A 17808-nucleotide genomic window follows, 5' to 3' on the forward strand; every position below is an offset into this window, starting at 1 on the left:
GCCAGATGGCCAATACCTAGAAACCTCCAAATAGAGGAATCCAGCCAAGCAACTCCTGGAAACTAGACCACAAAATGGAACAATATTAGGAAACTGGAGCTGGGTAAAAAGGGAAAGGAGCCATGCTGTTCCTCTACTCATGTAACTAGGATTCATGCCGTAGATGCACGAAGTGGAAGCAATCCAGGCTGCTTTTAAGAGGCGCAGCCCTCCTGGCATCTCCAAAGGCCGGCCACTTTCTCCCCCAAAATCCAACTGCCCAGGTCTGCTTTCCCCTTTGTGCCAGCCCTAAGGTCTCACACACACCATTGACTGGGTCAGGAAATTGGCTCAGCTAAAGTGACCCAGCCAAAAAAAGAAAAAGGACACAGTCCCTACCCCAGTTTCTAGCATATCAGCTTTCCTTATGCATAGTGGGTGGCCCCAGGAATGACGCAAGCAGTGCAGAGGGCAGGGGAAGGTCTGCATGGCCTCTCTTGGCAGCAGGACTGCATGCTGGGGTAGAGCGCACGCACAGCTCCAACTACAAGGGAGAATAAGTGGGAATGAGTTCAGGCTTCTGAATGTAATGCAAGTGGCCTGCTACTGTTCATAAAAGCTTTAAACGTATCACAGTAATAAAACAAATTGAAAGAAAATACTCTGCAATTTAAACTAAAGCAACATTGGTTTTGTCAAGAAAGCTACTGAGAAAAGGCAACGCACAGCACTGCCTGGAAAACATGAGCAAATGCCAGGCAATCTGGAGGACATTCATTCCTAGACCTTAATCATTAACCTGTATTTATGAATTGCTTCAAGATAAAATGTGCCACTAAAAACTATCCATAAACTGCCTCAGTCATCATATTGTTTTTAAGCTCTGGTAGAACTGGAAAGGTACCTAAAAGTGACAAGACAAAAGCTGTGCAGCAGGGAAAAGCTGCTTGAACATAGACTAAAGCCCTTCTGAACTACCCATATGTTTTACTCAAAAGGTCAGCATGGGTAGTCTGCTTTGAGGGTTAGGGAAATTATCTGCAAAGCAGGGGGATGAACAATTCCTGCCTAAATATTCCGTAAATAGAGCCTTTTTATTTTCAGGCAAAGTTCTGTTGCACGTTGAAGCGCCTCTTCCTATGATACGACTGCAGAAAGCGTGAGCTTGAGTCGTGGATTATTTATTGACCAACAGCAGAACAATATTTTAGCTTGAACTTAAAAAAAAATAAAAATAAAAAAGAAATAGGTGACATACCACAAGGAGAAAAAGAAGCTTTTGGCAATCTAAACTGGAGAAAAATCCTTGCACACTGCAGACCTGCAGTGCTATCACTGCAGCAGTCAGCTGGGCAGATGGACGCCCCCAGTAGCCCCGTGCCATACACAGGCTGCAGGAAAGCAGAAATATTTCAAAGCAAGAAGGGAATCAGACAGTTCAACGTTTGACTCATTTTTCTCCTTGCATTTGTATTTTACTTGTTTAAATGCTACAGTGGATATCCTAAGAAAAACAAATGGAAAAAGCAAGCAGTGTAAGCTCTGCAGCTCAAGTAAGGGGGTTCTTAAAGCCTCTGAACTGGGATAGTTTCATCAGTCACTTGGGCCACACTCCCCCTAACCTGACAGATGTGCCTTGATGAACTGACTCATGGCAGCACTGCCCAAACAGGTTGCTAGGATAATGCAGAGACATATCAGACAGTACATAGCAGTGGTGCCCTAATACCTATGAAATGAGGAAAATGGAAGACGTTTCCTTGAGACATGCCCACACTACAACAAATGGATGTAAAGTTACTGGATGTAAAGTTCCTCAACACACACAAAGCAGTCTAATTCCAAAGACCACCTTTTCAAATAAACCAAAGGCCTTTTTCATCTTCTAGAAAATAAACAGAAGACCCTAAATCAGGCTTTTAAAAATCAGCAAGAACATCCAGGCAAAGAACAAAGATCAGACACTGAAGCTATAACCAGACTCAGTAGTTTAACACAAACTCAAAATGCCTAGACAGAACATTTAACTGCAAGCCTGGGAAAAACATTGAAAGTGACCTGAAAAACACTGATTCCACAGCAAACTGATGTTAAGAAGGAACAACAAACAGCACCTCTGCAGAGCAGAGGACAGCAGGGACTAGGTCAAGCAATGTCAACAATGGCAGCAGGTATCAGTGAGAACTAAACAAAGATTGTAAATGAGAACACCCAAGTGTTTTAATTCAGATAAAGTCAAAAGCATGAAGTTGTGCATTTTTAAATGCACATTTCATCCCTTGCTGCCTGTCTGCCCACATTCATTAAGATAGCAGGATGTAGCAGCATGCCTCTGTAGCTGCAGAAGGCATTCTCCAACTCCTGCAGTGAGACTGCAATGAGTTTACCAGACGTTGCAATGCATTTTACTTGTTAATCTGTCCTTCCCTGTCAGGCCAAACATAAATGTGGGTAACTTATGTTTTCTATCATAACAGAAGATTATCAAGAATGCAATTATTTTAACATTTTTTTGTAACAGGCTGAGTATTTGGCAGGTCCATTCATCTGCAGCTCCCTCATTTGTGAATCCACTAGACGTGACGTATGTCATGCTGAACTGTGGTATCACAGTTATAACTGCCCACTTCTGGTTCACAAAAAACACCTAAGTGTGAGGTAAAACATTACAAGCACTGAAGGGCAACATTGCAGAGCTGCAAGAAGAGGTAGGTATGCAGAGCTGAGGCTCTTCAGAGATCTGCAGCACCCTCACACTCAAATACAGCAAGTCTGTTCTAACATAATTCCCAAAGTCTTTGAGGTTTTTACTGATTAAAAAGCTAGGTGATCATCTCAATAAGTTTCTCCAAAGGCTAAAAAAACATAAGCAAACCTCATGAGCAGTTTTCAGGATTTTGCTCCTTGATTAATTAAAACATGCTGGGTACCAAGGCTTGAAAAGTACAAGGTTAATCTGTGGTGCTAGAATCAGAACCTATTCACTTCGTATTTTGCCAGGTCATGTAGGCTGTATTTTTAGACTTTTTCATTAAAAGTAACTGCCACATGGAACAGCTCAGATGAAAAACTCTGTTAATATGTATTTCCTGTAGCTTATCCATGTCAGAAACATAGCAACACTGAAACAAAATCTGTACCACTGACCTCAAGCTGTAAGATAATTATGATGCTTTCTGTGTTCCAGGCAAGTTACTTGGAAGCAGCATCATCTTTATTTATTAGTTAAGACTAAAAATAAAGATGCCAGAAGGCATTTGAAGTGACATATGCAAAAATTTAAGAAGATGATTAAATCTATTCTGCAATTCAGTATGCTTAATAACTGTCTAAAATTAGTGTGCCTGAGGGAAATTGTCACAAGCAAACCCTTAGCACACTGTTGCTGGAGACAACAGTTGCTGGCGACAGAACACCCTGCCTGGCTCATCCGCTACACTCACCAGTTCCTCCAACCACTGTATTTGTGAAACATTTCTTCTTTTAAGGCAAAGTCATTCTTTCCAAAGTGGAGACCACAGATGGAGTCTAGCATTTGAGATCTCGATTAGTTCCAGGTCACCTGTGGGAAAAGTTAGAACTCTCCCCCCTCCCTGCATTAGGCAGGGATTTATTGCCATCCATTTAAATTGATTCACTTTCATTACAGAATTTGAATTGCTTCCTCCTGCATAACTATCATACAATTGGTGACCTCAGAAATCTCCAGATCTTTTGAAACTTAGAAAAAAATATTTTCCTAAATGACTTCTCAGGCATGGTCATAATGCTGTTATCACAACAGGATAAAAATCCCGATTAAACTCTTCCTTCCTTCAAGTTATTAGTCACTAGATTGCCATTCACTGAAACTAAGCATTTCCAGCCTTTCATAGGCTGTCAAAGTATTCAAAAGTGATGTCACCCATCTGACCCTTCGGAGCACACCCAACTGACCCTGCGCCTGAGGTGTCAGACATGACACACACTGAACCACCAGGTTGCTGATTTAAAGTAGAACTGGTAATTAAAGACTCTTTAATAGCATCTTGGAAGCAGAGATGGTGCTGAAACCCTGCATGGGGAAGATGGCATAAAAAATAAACAGTTTTATTTAAAACCTGTGGCAATTCTGAGAAGGCTATTAAAAACTCATCCTTTTATCCCTGAATATTTCAAAGAAAACTCCTGGCTAGTAATCCAGGAAGCACAAGAAATTTCAAGGAACCTAACTCACTGGTAACTGCACCAGTTCAGCGGGGAGGCAGGGGGACCACCTGTGTATACCATACTAAACAAAGCCAAAATAAGGAACAGAAAGTTCTTTTGAAGAGTAGCAACCAAGAACAGAGAAGGGCACAGTTAGCACAGCCATAAGGAAAAGCATTTTGCAAAATCCAGACAGCCAGGAAATGAAGTTACTTAGCAAGCAGGCTACAAGCACAGTTGAGAGACTGGACTATGAGGATGAAGTGGTATCGTTCAAAACAGGCATCTTTAACCAGCAACTGGCAACTTTCAGCTACTGCACAGCACACAGCTCCCTCAACTAGCCAAACAAGTCTTTTTTTTCCTGTGGAAAGGAATTTAAATAGAAGTCTGTATAGCTTTAAGAAGTAGTTCCAACACAATTTTACACCCACACACATAGAGCTGCTTCCACAGCCCTTGTTATCTTTTAGGTGAAGCCAGAACTGTGACAACACAGGAAAGCTTAAAGCAAGCTCTTCTGCTTCGCAGGCAGTTTTGTTTTGTTTTCAAGTAAAAACATGATGCTTCCAAAAAAATCATTTCCAGTTAGATTGGATTTTTACTGCTCATTCATACTTTGTAAACATTTTTCCCTTCGTATTAAAGCACTTGTGAAATACCCTTAGAAAGATGCTCTCATATCCCAGTTACTATGTGCATGACAAAGGTGCTGTCGCTGCTTAGTCCATGCCATTTGTGCTGGGTAGCATTAACGTTCGCTTTACCGTGTAGTTCCAGAACCAGGGCCCCAGAGTTCCTGTGAGAAGCTGGATTGCTATCGTACAGAGCATAGACTCTGTAACATCAAATCTATGTGCAAGGGAAAGAAACATTTCAAAACATTTTCCTGAGCACTTCAGCTAAGTGAACCCATCAGAGCAGATTTTCATTCATGTTGTAAAATAAGATCCAGAAAAATACAAAGCAGCATTACAACAGTCACTGTTGATAAAGTTTAAAGGGCGAGAGGAAGGGAATGAGCAACCTCAGAGTGAGTGTATTAATTTAAAATATTGTAACCCAAGCAGTGTTTTGCACACTCAGAACCCCATTCAGAGATTATACAATTTATAGTTTTACAGTTCTACTCCAACACATGGGCAAACTCAATCATTACTGTATAGATGAGAAAATAAATTCCCTGCTTCACGTCACAACAAATAAAACAATTCAAGACCTCACTCCCTATCCCATGCTCGTGCCCAAATGACACTGAATACATGTATTTTTCGTATATGAAAATATTTTCATATTTTTCAAAGCAGAAGCAGGGACTGCAGCATCTCCAGTTCACCACCTCTGAGGGAGAGCCAAGCCCTTCCCCTCCCTGCTTGTGCAACTCCTCGGCTTCTCAGCAAATAATGCCAAAGATGCCAAATGAGCTCTAGATCCCCATTCAGTGGTAACTAAACTGTTCTGTACACATTTATTTTCCACCCCTGACAAAGAGATGAAAAATAAGCTCTAGCCAGCCGAGCTACAGCCATCATAAATAATCCTTATGGTACACTACAGATTTATAGCATTTTAGAACTCAAGTATTTTGAGAGACGATCAAATTAATTACATTAAACATCCCATCAGAAAACATTTCAGCAATAAGAACTTCAGTCATAACAGGTCTTTTTCAGGGCAGTGCTTATCAAAGTTCATTAGAACAAAAACATGCAGCCTGCCATCAAGTTACATGCCAATTGACTAGCAAGGTACATCAGAGAAACAAGGTTTACTAATTGCACTGTCAGAGCTTAACAAAAGCAGTATCTTGTGCAGTCCCATGCCTGAATCTCCATCTGATAATCATTTTCTGTTTAATTATAAATGGAACATAATATAGGATATGCTTAGAAAAAATATTTATTATTTTAGGAAATACAGGAAGAGAGTTACACATACAACACAGCTAACTGGTACTTTCAGACAACTGCAGTTTCTTTTCCTTTTCTCCCTACGTTACTTAAGAGATATTTCCAGATTAGATGTGGCTTTTTCTCTAAACATTATCTGGGAAAGCTCAAAAAGGGACCATCGACCTTGGCATGTGCTTAACTCTACTTAGATGTTGGCAGCAACAAGTCTTTTGTATGCTGTCTGCTTTGCTAGGTTCCCTTGTCAAGCTGGTAAGAGCTTGTAAGAGCCAATTAACACACAACTGATTAGTCATACGTAGGGAATATACACTTGTCAGTGTTGATTTATTGAGCATATTCAATGTGCAATTTTTAAGAGGTCCTGTTTGATTAAACAAGCCATTCGACTTCACAATTCCTACCCTGAATCAAGTTTCAAAGTCTAGAGACAGGACGGTGAACTGAACAGATTTAAATCAAAGCTAAGAGATTTCCCAAGAAAGTGAACCAACCAAGAACAACAGGGAATAGATACTTAATGCTGTAGATTGCTCTGAAATCAAGTCAATCAGTACCAATACAGCCTTTTTAATACTGGGTAAAACTAATGGGGGGAAGCATTTATGTACCCTCCTCTTCCCCAACATACAAAATTCCTTGAGATAGCCCTGTGTAGTGGAACAAAGCAGACAAGAAAAACGCTCATGCCTCAACAGAAAATAGAATTTATGAGGCTAGGAAACTTGAGGGGCTACAGTTATAATTAAATACTCTGCACAGCAGCACTCTGGTCTGAGAAGTGATGATTCTCCCAGCTGTCCTATCCATTTCTAAGTGTGCAAGTGGGATTACTCAGGCTGGCCAACTAACTACAAATCTCAGCATAAGACAAAAGATTGTTTTCTTAAGGGAAGCACTACACCAATAAAAGAATGTTCATCATCACAGCACGAGAGAAAAAGGCTAAGAGTTACATGCTAGAATTCCAAATGCTTAGTTTTTAAAGGGTAGTATGGAGTTTAATCTTAACCCATTTCAATCTAGCATTTTCACTTGGATGTAATGAAATAAAAAATCAAGCAAGCAAACTGTAGAGAAGGAATAAAAGCTTAAGTGTATTAAAACTAATTCCAGCTCAGGAAGTTCATCTTTAGGTAAAATAAAATGAAAAGTGAGCCCAAAGCTTTTCAACCCTCCCCTTCTGTAATACACTTTGACATGTCAGTTTTTCCTTTTGCCACTTGTTAATGTAGAATAAAAGTTGTGCTGTTCAAATAACAAAATGAAGACAATGGTTATAATGCTGGAAATCAGTTTCACAGAGCAACAAGACTGCTTCAATGGTAAGGGCAGAAAATCAGCATCTCAGCTCTTAACTGCTTGGTTCCTGATTTATAACACTGTGAAGGGATTTGTGACAGGGAAAGGAAGAGGAAGAAGAGGATAGTGATGTGGAAAACCCCCCTCACCATTAACTGCAGCCCTCAGGAATTTAAACTGTATGATCATGCTGCAGCAAGGCACTTATGCATATTTATGACACACAGAGCACTAGTGAAAGGCTGCCACACACAGCAATGAGTAACTGAAGTACACAGAAGGCTGGCTGCAAGCAGCAAACACCACCTACCACAACTGTGCTTCAACACATACTTCCCGCAAGCGTAGAGAAACAAAGTCCTCCCTGATATCAAGACCAAGCTTCAAACTCCTCTATGCAAATAACAAGTGTTGGTGTTCTTGAAGAACTGTTGGCAAAACTCAAAATTGCACGCACTGAGCCCTACGATGATGGCAATTACTGCCTTATCTCCTGGAATCCCAATATCCTGGAACCGTTCCCTACAGCAAGTACTCCATGTGCTAAGTAAGCTTCCTTGGCTTGGAAGGCTTCCATCTCTGTATTTTGACATTTGGTGTGAATTGGCTATCTGGGACAACACACTAGCTCCTTCTCTAACTGCTATAAAGAAGGTTTCATTTTAGTATTTCCTGAAATACGGCCTTATTTACTAGTCTCTCCCATCTATCTCAGTGGTAGTACTGACAGGAGGGCTCAGATTAACCAATTCAATCTTCCTCCCTTCTGAAACCATCCTGTTATCAAGTGGGCTTTTACTGGTGCTCCAGCATCACTGAAGAAGAATGTTCCCCCAAGTTCTCCAACATTCCTCAGTAATGGCTGTTTCATTAGACAGCTTGAATTCTTCTTTCTCTAGGGATTGTTATTCAAGCAGCGAAGTAACATTTTTAACTTGTCAGTTCTATGAAAGCTAGTAAGAACTGTTCCTTCCTCTCAGTGTTTACTGGTAAGTCTTTATGGGAATTAGTTTCTAAGGATGTTTCATCTCGTTGTTTGTATATACAACATCTACTATTGCCAACTTTCCATATTTCAGTTAAGAAAGGTTGGGGTAAGTCAGATAACCCACAGGAGAAATGCTGGAAGTGACAGTGCAGCAGCACCCTCTGATGGGTGCCCACTGGGTTTTTACAATATGATTTTTAGCTTGCCCCAGCCCAGCATGGCCAAGCATACAAGGCCCTCACCTGTCCTTCTGTGCCACGAGCTGTGGTTCATGCCCCTTACGGCAGCAATTGAGGTGCGTGCAGTGCAGAACCTGGCTCAGCTCTGACGGAGCCTGATAGCTCCTGCTTCATTTCCAACTACCATGGACTTGAGGCAGCTGCTGCAGTCAGACTGTCTGTGCACTGACAAGGTTAAATGCAGAACTGAACCTGCGTAACTGACATCTCCTAATACATTCCTTAAAGCCAGAGCGATGAGCAGCTGCAGAACAGAATCCAAGCAACATTAACTCTGGGTCGAGAAGAACCGGAGCCAGTAACCGAAACAGGGCTCCAGATAATGGCATGCAAATTCCTTTCAAGGTTTGTGAACAATATCCCTGAATGCTCTTGATTTCTGCATGGTGTTCCTACAATACGAGAACTGGTTCTACCTTGACACATGGCAGTGCAATTGGACTTACCAGATTGATTTTTGTGCAAAAATGCACTTTTTCCAAACCAGAGATGCCCCAGTTATGCTGCACCATCCAAGACTAAGCCTGAAACAAAACTCATTCTGTATTGTGCACAGCTAGTCCACAATCCAGATAAACCAGTTACTGTGCTGAAAAACAGGACAGGAAAAGCAAATGCTTGGACTGTTTCAGAACTCAATATTCTCCTGCATTCCCAAACCACTGTTTTATTTCTTCAAGAGTACAGCACACTCCTGCTCCTTCATGAGCCCATTCCCAGGTGAGATGCGATGCCTGCTTTTCAGCAAGGCTTCCACACAGCTCTGTCCGGGCTGCGTCCTAATCCCTTTGCACTGCTGATGTTACTACGGTGACTTTTACTGTTACCTACCCAACTTGTTTTAAGAAAAACACAACTTCCTTACAGTGGATTTTTACACAATACTGACCTCTAGCTATTTTTTGAGTTACTTAACCAATTTAAATTGCTCTTTGAAAAACGCATCAGCTGCCAAGATCTAATAAAAGTATAATCATCATTTAAAGATGGAGACACACCGCTGGGAACAAGCCTAGAGCAGTCCAGGGCAGCCCTGATGCTTTTAGTAGGAAGAAAAAGAGACAGAGTAGTTGGTGTATTCAGTAATTGGGCACAATTAAACTCATGGTTTTCCTGCTCCACCTGCAATACTCTCTAGGAATTTAGCTGAAGCAATCCCATTTTCTCCTCCTTCAGGGTGAACACTCCTGCTTTACAGATGGACTTTTTCAGTAAGCCAAGCCAATTATATACTTAACTGTTGAACAGCGTTTAAGGAATGAAATACTAACCTGTCTTCATCAGCCTGCTGCTGTGTTGAGCCATTTATGGCTTGCCTATTGAGTTGATCTCTAATTAAAGACAGTTTCTCAGTTACTACTTAGGATACACAGATGGGAGCAAGTCACTGTGCACTAAGACCTTTGCAGCCCCTTTCAACAGCTGTCTCTGATTCCACTTACTCAGGAGCAAGAATGCCTAAGCCTGCGTTTACCTGTGGATAGAAACACAGAATCATTAAGGTTGGAAGAGACCTCCAAGATCACCTGGGTCCAACCATCCCCCTACCACCAATGTCACCCACTAAACCATGTCCCCAAGCACCAGCCCCAACCTCTCCTTGAGCACCCCCAGGGACGGGGACTCCCCCACCTCCCTGGGCAACCCGTCCCAACGCCTGCCCGCTCTGTCTGAGCAGAAATGGCTCCTCATTGCCCACCTCAACCTCCCCTGGCACAACTCCAGGCCGTTCCCTCTGCTCCTGTCCCTGGTTATCTGCGAGCAAAGACCAACCCCCAGGCAGCTGCAGAAAGCAATGAGCTCTGCCCTGAGCCTCCTCTTCCCCAGCCCAAACACCCTCAGTGCCCTCAGCCGCTCCTCACAGGACTTGTGTCCCAGGCCCTTCACCAGCCTCGTAGCCCTGCTCTGGACACACTTCATGGCCTCGATGTCCTTCTTGTAGTGAGGGGCCCAGAACTGAACACAACACTTGAGGTGCAGCCTCACCAGAGCAGAATACAAGGGGACCATCACCTCCCTGCTCCTGCTGGCCACACTGTTCCTGACACAAGCCAGGATGCTGTTGGCTTTCTTGGCCAGCTGGGCACACTGCTGGCTCATGTTCAGGTGAGCATTGACCAACACCCCCCCCAGGTCCTTTTCCTCTGCACAGCTTTCCAGCCACCCTGCAGCGCTGTGTGGGGTTGTTGTGACCAAAGCACAGGACCCGGCACTGAGCCATGTTGAACCTCATCCTATTGGCCTCTGCCCATCAAAAAAGACTCTTTTCCCTGACCGGGAATCGAACCCGGGCCGCGGCGGTGAAAGCGCCGAATCCTAACCACTAGACCACCAGGGAGGGATAGGATGCACACATCAGGCCCTGGCAGGGTAGGTACAATACTGATGCATTTCCAGCTTTACGTCTGGGGAGGTGGAAGTTTCAGAAAAAAATCATACCAAAGTGAGAAGTGGTTAACAGGATCTCAGATCTAGTCTCAGATTTTCTTGCCACAGAAATGAACGTCAGCTTGTGGCAGTCTATTAACCTTATGACACTGTGCAAATGAAGAAACAGATGTGTTTACAACATTATCTGTTATCTGAAATAATGATATATATTTGTGCGCTTACTGCCTTCTCTACATATTGATGGATCATCAGGTTTTCATAACATACAGCCATGCAGAACACAGGATCCGCTGTCTCCAAATATAAAGATTCCTCACAAAATCTAAGAACAAACATTACAGTGAACACAAGGAGCAATGCACCCATTTGTCTAAAGCACAAAGACAAATCAGGTACACTTGCTGCTTCCATCTGTACAGTCAAGCACATGCCAAGTTTTTTGTTTGTTTGTTTTTTTCCTGTTTTCAGTCAAAATACAAGAACATTCATTATCAGGGCCCCATAATGATCAAAAGGAGCTAAAAAGCATTCAGTATTGAGAGCTCCATTACAGCATAAAAGAAAAAAAGCCTAAGAACGTACAGGTTATGAGTCAGATGTCATCAAGATCTAAGTATCAGAAACTATTGACTGAAACTACTCTGCTTTGGTACAGTCAGAATTAGAACAGCAGTTTAGAAATAAGCTTCTCAAGAGAATCTGTATTAGTATTCTGCCAATAAGAGCTGCTACAGACTAGATGTCCGTAACTGAGATGTTTTAGCAGTATCTGAGATATGGATAACTCAGTAACAGACTAAGTAAACAGTGCACATTGTAGCATTGTTTCAAAATCCCACACTAGGAGCAAATTTCAGAAGTTTTCAGATGCAAATTCATTCTGCAGCTTGTTAACTTGAAATATATTTATTAGATTACATGACACAAGTGCAGAGGTAGAACAAACGTATGCTTCTGCATGAAGCTTTGTGAATCCCACAGCTCACTGAGTCCTTGGGAGCTGTTTACACACCTACCTTCATGCACAAGCAAATGAGACCTTGGCTGTTGACTTTCTAGGCATCGCATTTCTGCACCATTATTAACAGAACCACAGTCTTTACTAAAACAGACTCAGATTTTCAACTTTCAGCCACAATGTCAATTAATACACCGTATTTAAGAGTTATGCTTAACAGCAAAGATTAACTATACATCATCAAAAGTCAAGGAGTATCAAGAGAGATAGTTAAGTCAGTTTGCCACCATCTGACAAAGGCAGCCAAATATCGGGGCTGAAGCCCCAAGTATTTTCCGCTATTTAGGTTTAAATCACATTATGAGCTCTTAAGGTGGAAAGAAGATACTTTACCACTCCTAGAAGAAGCTAAGGAACATTCAGTATTAACTGTGGATTCAACAGCTATTAAATAATGCAATAATAGGTAATAACTATTACAAGCTTTAAGTACATAAACAGTTTACTACTACTCTAAACAATCTGAACTACAGTCACAAAGAGGAACTAGACAGAAAAGCCATTTAACTTTCAGTTTTATTTTCAGCCAAGGTACTTACATGCCAAAACGCAGCGTTCCAGAGACGTACGTCTGCCAGTGCGCGCAGTAAAACATGAACGTTCCAGCAAAACAACAAAAGAACATCCAGTCAGGGTTCGTTCCCAGCTGCACAGCAATACAAGTTCCCAAAACCACAAAGACTGCAGAAGAAAATCAGTCACATGGTAAAAATATAAAGTGCGTATGTGTGTAAAGATCCTTACCAAAAGCAAATCTAACAAAGGACCCAGACAGGAGCAACAGCGCGCAGGTATCCTGATGAGTTTTACTTCATAGACATTTATAAGAGTTGATCACTTCCATTGAAAATACAGACTGTAAAGAGCATATTAGAAGTCTTATCGGTTTTCAGAAGTCCTCAATTTCAGGGTTTCTAAGTCTCTTACATTTTCACTGAAGTTAATGAGATTAGACATCAGCAGACTTGAGCAATCTATGCAGTGGACAGTTTGGGGGTTCTCTTGTATCCAAAGTTTGCTGAACGTGTTTTTCCCCATTTTCTGAAGTTTTATTATGCCACTAAGAAAATCCAAGGTTTACCATTTAAGATTCATAAGGTATCTATGCATTTGTACTTATTTTAACACACAACTTTGATAAAATACTAATAGAAATATAATGCATAAGAGCTCTCAGTTATTTAAATTCTAAAGCATCCGATCATTCTTTTGCAATGGGATTAAACTTCAGGCTGGCCCAATGAACTCTACCTACCTAGAAAGGAACTGATCTGACCGACACTAGTCAGACTTCCACTGTCCCATTGTTCAGGCTCCATAAGTGCCTTGCAATTGTTCTGTATAAATTAGATCTAAATTAATATAGAAGAGCACTTTAGCTTTTTTTTTTTTTTCAGTAAATTTGCAGAACCAAGACTGATAAAGCATACACAAAAAATTGCTGGCTCGGACTGAATAAGTCACATGCTTAATTTTCAGCATAACACAAGAGAAGGCATTCAGTTGATCTATTGAAAGAAAGTTGATTGAGAAGCTAAACCACCAGAAACATCAGCGGTCCACTTCTTCAGTAAAGGAACATTTTCTTCTATTCCAGATTTGACCCCCTGAAATAGAGTCACTTAATCCTCATACTTAAGTAAAAATGACAATACCTGTGGAAAGCGAATCACAGCCATGATCAAAAAGCTCTCCTAACGGAGTACTGCTATTTGTCCTTCTTGCTTGTTTCCCATCTATAGCATCCAGAGACTGGTAAATGAAAAGGCCACATGCACAGGCAATGTATGCCCAGGGAGGTGCCTAAGAAAGAAATTATCAGTGAGGGGAAAAGACAGTTTAAAGTTAAACTTAATCCTTCTGGTTTAAAACACCTTAAACTCATTTTACAGCTTTGCATTTGCACACAATTCCTTACCTAGAAATCTACCAAGTCGCATGCATGGGCCTTCCAGTAGCTGGCCCATGCAGGGGCAGGCAGAGGGGGTTATGGCATGTGAAATGTTAATAAAACAGAAGTTACAGCTCAGATTAACAGGTATAGTGCATATTCTAAAGCAGGAAACCGCTCTGTACATCTGAAAAAAGACAGAACTACATGTGCAAAGTGGGGCACAATCAAGCTCTTGTCTAGTTTCTATTTCCTGTAGAGGAATTTGTAAGTTGTTTGAGTGAGGTAGAGATTTGCATGCTTTCTTAGCCCCCAAAACATGCAGCTGCCTCACAAACGCTGAGCTCATCTTCACAAGACCTCAACAAGGTGTCACGTCCCAAAACACTGCCAAATACAGGGCATTACCAGGCTGCAGAGGTATTTGAGAGCTACGTGACCCTATAGTGCTTAAATTGTTAGACTTCAAGTTGAGCCACTGTGTTTCCTGAGACTTCTAAAGCTTCAGGGCTCCCTAGCGCAGCACCTCTACTACCAAGTATTTTATTTTTGACTACCACACATCAGCAGCTTTACCAAATCCATGTTAATAACTCTTAATACCCATATCATGTCTAGCAATTGTTATATCTGCTGAAGAAAGCAAGGTATCAAATCCCTGCTAGACCAAAGCCTACAAATCAAGCTTTTTGCTGTTCCAAGCATTCACCACCACCACAGAAGCCAGAGGGCTGCCATTAGTTACTCAGCCTCAGTTTTATGGGTGTATAAACAGGTATTATTGGTTATTTTGCAATCTTCACATTTGACATTTATAAAAGTGATCATTTCTGAGCAGCTGTATTTTACACCTCAACAAAGCCCAAACAGAGCTATGAGGCTTAATCAAGCTGCCTGGTCTCTCATAAAGCTCTGAGGCTTGAGTTCTTTTGGTCTACGCAACCTTGACTCATTTGTAGCCCATCACATTATTCTCTTGCATTGTTCCTGCTACAGTAAGCAGCAAAACAGCTCCTCCTGCCTCAGAAGCTGGCACCACGCTCTGCTTTTAGCAAGGCGCCTATACAACCTAGCACAAGAACGAGAGATAAGGGGATAATGCGTGACCCAAAAAGAAAAGGACCACGTGTGGGTACATTTCTGTTTCTCATACGTAGACTTTTTACACAACATTCAAGTTTTCTTTGGCGTTGTGCAATTTTATCTACAGATTTTAGAAGTCAGACTGCTGGCGCTTTCATCACCAGCGTAGGTATTTCTACCTAAATGATATTTGTATCTGTTTAAGATGTCATGGATCTCCCTTTACATGAGTTTTTGTTTGTCCTGTTTTGTTGGTTCCTGTTTTGTTTTCTTAAGAAACAAAAGCGCAGGCGTCTTCCCATTGCTCAGAGCTTTGCTAGGTGAGGTCCCCCAGCTCAGCATGCAGCAGAGCAACTCGTCTCATTTCCTCTGGCTACCCGTGGAGCTGCAAGAGCTACGTTCCCATGACTCTTCCTGTTGATGAAAGGTGTAGCCAAGTTGCTTTTGAAAAAAGCAGAGCTAAGACTGAGCTACAAGGCAGACCCAATTTACATCTGAAAGCAATAGCGCTTTCAGAAGAAAACTGTTTCTGGAAGCCTGAAGTCCCATTTTCTTCCCAGACAACTACTTGACACTTAAAAGCAGCAGCTCGCAGCTCTGCCACTGAGCTGGCATCCTCCCTGTCATGCCAGCACGCAGGGCTGCAGTGCCATATGGCAAACTAGATCAGGCTGGAAGCTACCTCAGCAGAAAGTTATTTTTCAGCTAAAGTGAGAAGACAAACCCATTCAATAAGCACAAAGCAACTCTCAAGCTGTTAAACGTGCAATAGCTGTAATACAGCCAGCTATAGCTCTATCACCTTCCGAACCGTGTAGCTTAACACGTACTTCCAAAGTTTTATCACCAACCAGAACACAACAGTACTCAGCTTTATGCTCTGGTTCTGTGGCTGATGCCTTTATCAGAGTAAGAGGCAAGTTAAAACAAAGGTGTGTACCAATGGCACTGCCTGAACAAGGAAGGAGCTGCTCTACGCATTCACCACTCAAACTTAGTATTCACTTTACATCTTACACTTCCTAAATTCCACATTTTTTTTTTCCTAAAACTATCCATTCCAATGGATTGCTAGAAGGCAAACATCCTTTTACTACGTCATATATGAACTGGGATGTGCAGGGCTGAATGCACCAGCTTACTATTTTTTTTTTTTTTGAGAGCTTATATAGGAACAAGCCACATGCCACTCAACTAAGAAGCATTCTCCCAACCTGAGTTATCAGCTCTGGTTACAAAGAAGCCTAGACATTTCAAAAGCTAGAACCCGTAAGATCTCCTCCAGCTATTTGGTGTGTAATTTATTTTCTGTATCAGATAAATCCTTTTCATTGCATTCACATATGAGTATCTTTTAAGACAATAAACATTCAAGTAACAGAACTTTTATAGTGCTCAAAAATGAAAGTCTTCTCCTATGCCTTATCAGGCAACTCTGAGTTTTCTCCCTAGCGAGGGAGAAAAAAGTCTTTGAAGCTAGTAACTTGAAATCCCTTAGAAAGACTTTGTACCCTTGAAACCAGGAATTACACGAAGTTGAGACAGTTCTGACGAGGACAGGTCATGAGCTTTTAGTGCATCCAGAACAAACACAGCCCTGGCTTTCAGCCAGCCTTCTCACATCGCAGACCACAAGTGGCTCACTGCTCCAGGAGACTACTGCGCGTTCCCACACAGCGTCGTGTCTGCAGCCCTGACCTGAGCTACTCGGTAACACGGGGCCTGAGAAGGATGCAGAAGGGCACTCGCTTCATTCAGGACACGGGGTTTGGGCATGTCAGCCAGGGAAGGAAGCTCTCTGTCTATCTCCTGAGCTACACCTCTCCAGTGCTCAGTCTGATCTAGGGCTGCTCGCTGTGTTGCAACTCCATCTGGGTCGGCAAACAGAGCTAACTGCCAGCCGAGTCACCTTGCATTGCTCATCGTGTGGCAACTCCGAGAGCTAAAGGTGACTAACCCAGTCACAAGCAGAGAAAGCAAACTGCCAAGAACTCCGCACGCCATGCACGCAAGAGATGTAAACCCATTTCTTCATTGTCTGTACAGGGACTCAAGCACATCCTCATAGCAGAGCTGCTATCAGAAGAGCTGCTTTGGTACCAGGCCCCATTTCAAGTTGGGACTATTGCCCCATGGCATCCCTTCCATCAGCCCTCCGGGGAACCCAGTTATGTCACTCAGCAAGCAGCATGCTAACCCCAAATCCCCACATGCTCCTTTTGCATGCAGGCACTCATTTAGATGCCCAGGCATTAAAACCATTCACAGAGAACAGCCTAAACGTACCAGGGCCGTGGGCTAGGTAGGGAGGAACAGCTCCCACAAACACAGGAGCCCACCAGGGAGCAGAGCCAACTGCTGCCCGATCGCAGCAGCTGCCTCAAAGGCCGACAGAAGCCCACCACTTACCTGCTCTGTAGCTGTTGGGCAGTAATATACTAATAGCAGAGTTGTAAAGATATTTATTAACAGTCCAATGATGGTGATCAGATTCGGGGCAATCCAGGCTGGAACTCTTCCGACTAACCATTCCCAGTAACCTTGCATTAGAGGTTCAAGCAGCGATCGTCCAGCGCTCTGGTATTTGTGTTCTTCTAACCGTTTTAGCTGGTGCTTTGACAGGGGAGGTGTAGGCAGCTGAACTAGTTTGCTTAACACGCAGCCAGCGGCAGGACCGTGTCCACAGCCCGCGGGGGATTCCAGATGTGACTCCCCACATCGCCTCTTGAGGTTTCGATGCCCGCTCATGGATCGGGTGGCGTCAGAATTTTTATTTGGCAGGTAACAGCTGTTACGGAGAATCATAAGACCCTGCAACA

At 42.5% G+C, this 17808-nt stretch overlaps 1 protein-coding gene across 5 annotated transcripts in view; it reads right to left on the bottom strand.

Moving 5' to 3' along the window:
* Window positions 1–17808, bottom strand: part of CEPT1 (choline/ethanolamine phosphotransferase 1) — a 65723-nt gene that overhangs the window by 11338 nt on the left and 36577 nt on the right. For 4 of the 5 annotated variants that reach the window (XM_082778729.1, XM_082778728.1, XM_082778727.1 and 1 more), the window contains exons 2-5: window positions 17399–17800; window positions 13671–13818; window positions 12555–12696; window positions 4935–5019 (exon numbers count right to left, since the gene is read on the bottom strand). In XM_082778729.1, coding sequence (XP_082634855.1) covers window positions 4935–5019; window positions 12555–12696; window positions 13671–13818; window positions 17399–17794 — 771 coding nt within the window. In that variant the 5' untranslated portion in view covers window positions 17795–17800. The remainder of the gene's footprint in view (window positions 1–4934; window positions 5020–12554; window positions 12697–13670; window positions 13819–17398; window positions 17801–17808) is intronic. The other variant, XM_082778731.1, reaches the window with a different exon arrangement.

This window comes from Aythya marila, assembly GCF_965140915.1.
Source record: "Aythya marila genome assembly, chromosome: 24".
Taxonomy (NCBI): Eukaryota; Metazoa; Chordata; class Aves; order Anseriformes; family Anatidae; genus Aythya; species Aythya marila.